General features: G+C 44.2%; 1 protein-coding gene across 3 annotated transcripts in view; it reads left to right on the top strand.

The window, feature by feature from the left end:
* The first annotated feature begins 780 nt into the window (after positions 1-780).
* Positions 781-6,480, top strand: part of TTC17 (tetratricopeptide repeat domain 17) — a 158,042-nt gene continuing 152,342 nt past the window's right edge. Inside the window, exon 1 of one of the 3 annotated variants that reach the window (XM_007455811.1) lies at positions 781-1,004. In XM_007455811.1, coding sequence (XP_007455873.1) covers positions 846-1,004 — 159 coding nt within the window. In that variant the 5' untranslated portion in view covers positions 781-845. The remainder of the gene's footprint in view (positions 1,005-6,480) is intronic. The other 2 variants (XM_007455812.1, XM_007455810.1) reach the window with 2 other exon arrangements.

Below are 6,480 nucleotides of genomic sequence, written 5' to 3'. Positions count from 1 at the left end.
TGCTTTTTTAATAAGCTCCCAGGTGATGCCAATGCTGCTGGTCTCCAGATCTAGACCTATGATGTTCAGTAAGGTAAGCCACTAGCCACACGTGGCTATTTAGCCCCTGAAATCTGGCTAGTCCGAATTTAGATGAGCTATAAGCATAAAATACGAATTTCGAAAACTTGGTACAAAAATAAATATCTCAGTAATTTCTAATAATAATTAGATATGTTAATAATAATCTAATAGATTTCACACTGAACTAATAATATACTGTATATAATGGGTTAAATAAGATGTTATTTCATTTTTTTTTTTAAATTGTGGTTCACGGCTCGCGTTACGTTTCTACTGGACGGCGCTGCCCTAGACTAACAACCCTCCCAATTCTGAAGCTCCCCCTATTGTGAGGTTTTAAGAATAAAAGAGAACCTATCCCTTCCCTTAGATGTTTCGAAAGCACACCTTTTATTTTCCAACCATTTGACACAATCAGAAATAAAAATAATTTTTTTTTAAACCAAAGAGTTATATGTATATACTCTGAGCCCTCTCATTTTGGCTTAGGCTCCAACTGGAACACTACTTTTCCCTCCCTCTGGTTCCCACGCTCCGAGATCGTATCGCGCACAGGAAAACAATAATAAGAAAGCGGTCTCCGACCTGAACCCAAATTGGGCCAGCGTCAGAGGCCGCGCTTCCCCGCCGCCTAAACCGAGCCCAAGACCGAAGAAGCCGGTAGTCAGCGGGCAGCGCCCCCTCGGCTCCTCCTCCTCCTCCAGCGTCGACCTCCCCAAGATGGCGAACGGCGGGGGCCCATTTCCGCTTCCGGTGTGAGCGCCCGGGCTAGGGGGGGCAAGATGGCGGCGACAGTAGGGGTCCGCGGCCGGTGCGAGCTGCCTCCGTGCTCCAGTCCAGGCTGGTTCCTCAGCCTTTCCGCCTTGCTGAGTGTGGCAGCTCGAGGGGCCTTCGCCACCACGCACTGGGTCGTCACGGAGGACGGGAAGATCCAGCAGCAGGTAGCGGCCAGGGTGTCCCTCTCCGCCCGCGCCCGCCCTCGCCCTCGCCCGGGGTGGGGGATTCCCTGGCCCAGCCCGGCCCCTGGCTGTTCGGCTCCGCGCGGCCCCGCCCCCAGCCTGCAGTCCCACGGTCCCGGTGTCGCGGTGTGGGCGATCTCCGCCCTCGGACCGGTCCTCTTCCCACTTGTGTCCTGGACCTGGCCTCGGCTGCCTGCAAGTTCTCAGGCTTCCACCCCTGGGGCCGGGCGACTCTCCCCGGGAGTTCGGGTCCTGGGGACATTATCTGGCTCCCTAGCTTTAAAACCCGGATTCATTATCCCTCCTCTGGTGCCTCTCTGGCCCACGCGTCACCAGCCCTCCCCGAGGAAGTAGAAAGCAGGTGGCAGCGCCCGGGTGTGCGCGAGTCCTAGGGAGGTGACAGCTTCGGCACCCCTAGGCAGTGTGTCACCTAATGCCACTTCCCCCAGTCTCCTGCCCCACATGCTGGCGTTCGTGTCAAGCTGTGGTGGTTTCAGCTGGTACCGTTACCCAGGTCAGCAGGGGCTCATTAGACACAACACGCACACTCTCTTTGCGAAGGAATGCTTGAGGATGCCTCTGGTGGCGTTGCCTGCATCTTTTCAGCAGTCAACCGCCTTAGTATCCCAGTGTTCTTTGCATTGTTTCTTTACCTAGTTCCTGTGACCCAGCCCCTCAGGGAGGATATGCGATTTCCCGGATTCTTGTCAGGTTGAATTAATTCCTCAGAGGAGAGGCTGCTTTTCTTACATAACTTTCTGATGGCCTGTATTTTGTGAATGCTGCTGATGCCTAAAGAATGCGTGAGTGTGTGTTCTGCTACAGAAACTTGATAAACTTAATGACTTCCAACACCTGAGAACTATCCTATAAAGTCCAGCAAACGTTTAGAAAGTGATCTGTGTGCCCCATGCAATTTAATTTAGCCCACCGATCTGAAATATATTAACCATTGTCCTGTGAAAGTACTGGGTTGTATGTAATGAACGGTGATAGAAACACAATGCTAGGCTTACCTTTGTGTAAAGTGAGGTTCACATTTAGATTCACCATGTGATGGCAAATTTTGTCTTAAATATAATGAATGAGTAAAGCAATTTAAAAGTCAGCGTTGGTTTTGGTGAGTGGTTTTCAGTGTATATCTGAGAAAAGACTGACTCTGTGGGGTGGCATTTCTCTATACCTAAGTTACATTAGAAAAAAATTTCCTTTTCATGGCCATACCAGCTGAGATTTAAAATATGCATGTGTGTTTCAGAAACCCTAGACAACACTTACAAATTCACCTCTAACAAAAGATTGGAAATCTTGTGTGAATCCTGGTTGCTTCTGCCCTTCTCTCTCCAGATGATGGTTTTCCCTGAGCCCCTTATGAAGGGGATGTGGCATTAAGTCCTGCTGCATTTTGGGGAGCCCTTCTCATATTGGCTCTTTTGCAGTATTGTTTTGGGTCACAGCTATTTATATTCCCTGACATTGACTTCTTCTCATTTTGATGTCCAGCTACTCAGCTGAGAAAGTAGCCCACCTGAAAAGTGGTAGAAAGCTGGTAGAAATGTATTTATATGCTGAACATTGCAAAGGGAAAGTAGAATCTGATTTGGTTTTTGTTTTTTAACACATTCCTTCTTTTTGCACATTGGGTCCATATGTTTTGGTGGGGGAAAGGTAGGGGTTACTAAAAACTTGCTTGAGAAAGGGAGAAATCTACAGAATCTTCTGGATCTCTTCCAAGTCACTCCTACAGTAGGTAGTTAGGCTTAGAGTTAGGAAAGCAAGATTTCTTTACTACATGCCTTTTTAGTGATCCTCTTTGGTGAATTTTCCAGTACTTTGCTACATAACATTTACAGTGTTAAGTCCAGGCAACTACAAAATTTTATACCAGAAGAAATAAAGTTGGTGACTACAGTGTAACAAGAGTCCAGGGGAGGGAAATTGGATTTAATCTGAGGGGAAAAGCGCACGTAAATAAAGTAAGAGAGTTGGACCTCACAGTCAGCTTCTGAGTTCCACTCTGATAGCTCTGCATACATTACCCATGCAGCCCTTCCTGGCAGTAATTTGACTGCAGGCAGAATCCAAACCTCAATTTACATTGTGCTTAATTATCACATTTGGATATACTTATTAAAGAATTGAAAGGTCTCTTTAGTATGTGGATTTGGGTGTACTGCAGATCTATTCATACTTTCAGAAACATAACTAATTAAAATTTAGTATAGGAACTTCCCTGGCGGTCCAGTGGTTAGACCTTTGCTGTCCAATGCATGGGGAGCGGGTTTGATCCCTGGTCAGGGAGCTAAGATCCCACATGCCTCACCGCCAAAAAACCAAAACATAAAACAGAAGCAATATTGTAACAAATTCAATAAAGACTTAAAAAATGGTCCACATCAAAAAAATAAAGTAAAATTTAGTATATGTACTGTGTCTTACCAGGTGTACCAAATCCCTTGCTCCTTGTTTTTAGTTATAACATTTGAGTGAGAACAGAAGTATTTCATTTTTTTGGCTGTGCCGCACGGATCTTGCAGGATCTCAGTTCCCCGACCCGGGAATGAACCTGGGCCACGGCAGTGAGAGCCCAGAATCGTAACCACTAGGCCACCAGGGAGCTCCCTGATTTCATTTAAAAAAAATTTTTTTAATTTTATTCGTTTATTTATTTATTTTTGGCTAATTGGGTCTTCGTTGCTGCTCGTGGGCTTTCTCTAGTTGTGTTGAGCAGGGGCTACTCTTCGTTGGGGTGTGCGGGCTTCTCTTTGCAGTGGCTTCTCTTGTTGCAGAGCATGGGCTCTATGCATGGGGGCTTCAGTAGTTGTGGCACACGGGCTTGGTTGCTCCACGGCATGTGGGATCTTCCCAGACCAGGGCTCAAACCCGTGTCCCCTACAATGGCAGGCAGATTCTTAACCACTGCGCCACCAGGGAAATCCCCCGATTTCATTTTTAAATTTGCCTAATATTAGGGAAAGGATTAAGGGCAAACTGAAATAGCAGGTCTTAGAAAATACCTTTTGAAACTCTTCACTCGATATTTATTTATTTAGTTAGTTTTTAAAACTTTTATCTTAATTAATTAATTTCTGGCTGCGCTGGGTCTTTGTTGCTGCGTGCGGGCTTTCTTTAGTGTGGTGAGCTGGGGCTGCTCTTTGTTGCGGTGCATGGGCTTCTCATTGTGGTGGCTTCTTGTTACGGAGCACGGAGTCCAGGCACTTGGGCTTCGGTAGTTGTGGCACGTGGGCTCTAGAGCGTAGGCCCAGTAGTTCTGGCACACAGGCTAGTTGCTCCGTGGTATGTGGGGTCTTCCCGGACCAGGGCTCGAACCCGTGTTCCCTGCATTGGCAGGCGGATTCTTAACCACTGCGCCACCCGGGACGTCCTTCACTTGATATTTAAACCTATCCAAATTAAGTGTAATAGATCATTGTTTTCCAGAGTGAATGTGGGTAAGTACTTATGAATTAAAAATCTGAATTGCCCAAAATACAGACTTAGATAGGGACATTTTCCATCATAATAAAGTTTTAAGTACAGTAAGTAGTCCTTCCCAGAAGAAGAGAACATTCGTTTGGCTTTTCTATTTCAAGCCTTAGCAGATGATAAAGATAGGCACCCACAAGTTACAGACTGCAGACTTGTGAACATGCATATATATTGGAAGCCGTAGATCTTTGGGGGGTTGAAATGGGCCTTTCAGTCAGAGCAGGGAAGCAGACATTGCTCCAGGCAGCCTCCTTGCCCTCCAAGCTGAGCTGCTTCTGGCAGTAGCAGATGTCCAGTACTTGGCATGGTGACTCAGGGAGTTGTTCCTTTCCACAGTCCCTGCTCCATCTAGGAAGCATGCCATCCATGTTTTTAGGCTCTGTGTTTACTGAGCTGCCACTGAACTCCCAGGAGTGTTGTACAGGGAATACTGGAGCTGGGATATGAAGAGAATGCTCCAGTTACTAAGTTCATTTCCCACTGTAGTCAGAGGACGTCTAAGAAAAGCCCCTCCTCTCTTTCTCCTCTCCAGCTCTGTGCCGTTCTCCCAGCTTTGGGCTTTGGCATACTTCTGAACCCCTAATGTCCCTGTACCTGAAAACTAGTAAGATCCTCTCACCTTATTTAAGCAAGAGTCCTTAACTTGGAGTCCATGGACTTGAGGTATGAGCTTTTATAATCTAGTTGCTAGGAAGATCTACAGTAACTAGATCTTTTGTTTGACTTAAAGGTAAATTTTTGTTTGTTTCATTTTGACATTGTTTTTGCTTAATTACTCTTGTGGCAACACCTGTTTTCTATTTTAATCACAAGTGCCTAGCAGTTCTCTTGCACTGAAGGTTAAATAAACTTTTGTGAATTAGCCTAAGAGCCTCTCTGTCACATCATTTCTTTGGAAAAATGTACGCTTCATGTTACAGCTTACCAGCTAACAGATGAACTCTTGAAATGTTAGTTAGGTCTAAAACTTGAAAATTTAGAGTATCAACTCTCTCATAACATTATATTATTTATTTTCTTTGCTGCTGTTTCCCTCTCCTCCAATCTTAGAACCATGGCATTTTAGATTTGGAAAAAATTCTTAAAGAATATATGGTGCGACTCATAGGAGAGAAGGTCATCCAAAGACACAACTAATGAATGACATTTAGTGGTAACAATAAGTAAAAATGTATTTATCTGCAGTAATGTGTAAGCCAGCACTTTATACTAAGTTTGAAGTGCTTTTTTTTTATCTGCATAACACCTACAAAGGAAGGAACAGAAAGAAAAACAAAAGCAAATGAAGTAGATGTCTTCTCTTTTCCAGTTTGCTTTACCTTTGCAGAATGTTTTGTGATAACTTTAAATTGGGGGTGGATGGATGGGGGAGGGTCCCAAATAGGTGTGAATTAATTTGGGGGTTACTTAATCATTTTGCCTCCTGTCAAGCAGATGTCTTCGGAGTACAGATCCATTTAACTGCTCAGAACAAATGAGATTTCTGACAAAACTTATGTTCTGAAGCTTAGCAAACTTGGCAAAAACTGTTTGATAAGCAACTGTTTCAGCAACTATGACCTAGGGAACAGCTATCATATCTAGTTGGACAAACTGGCTAAATCTTTATTTGTTGATTTTTAACAGCTTATAAGTGAAGGAGTGGTTTAATTTTGGTCTCATGTTAAGTGATTTGGTTAATCTGGGAGAGAGCATCCATACTGTACTGTGAAGCTGACAGCTTCATTTTGGTGCTTTTCAAAACTGAACCCATCTTTTGACATAGAGCATGTTTCTCTGTTTATACACTTAAGGGATTTACTTGGACCTGGAGGTCATATTGGTTATTCAGTAGCTAGGTACCTGCAGTTTATACTAGACGTTGACATCAAAAGTGATTCTCATTCAATCCATTTTTTAAGATATTTCCCACTATTATTTTTCTTCTTATAAATTACGCAGGTATTAAGTTTGTTTATATGGTAGAGTA

The sequence above is a fragment of the Lipotes vexillifer genome, unplaced genomic scaffold (genome assembly GCF_000442215.2).
Source record: "Lipotes vexillifer unplaced genomic scaffold, Lipotes_vexillifer_v1.1 scaffold977, whole genome shotgun sequence".
In the NCBI taxonomy this organism is placed as follows: Eukaryota; Metazoa; Chordata; class Mammalia; order Artiodactyla; family Lipotidae; genus Lipotes; species Lipotes vexillifer.
The sequence above is the reverse complement of the archived record's forward strand: the minus strand, read 5'-3'. Positions and strand labels throughout refer to the sequence as shown.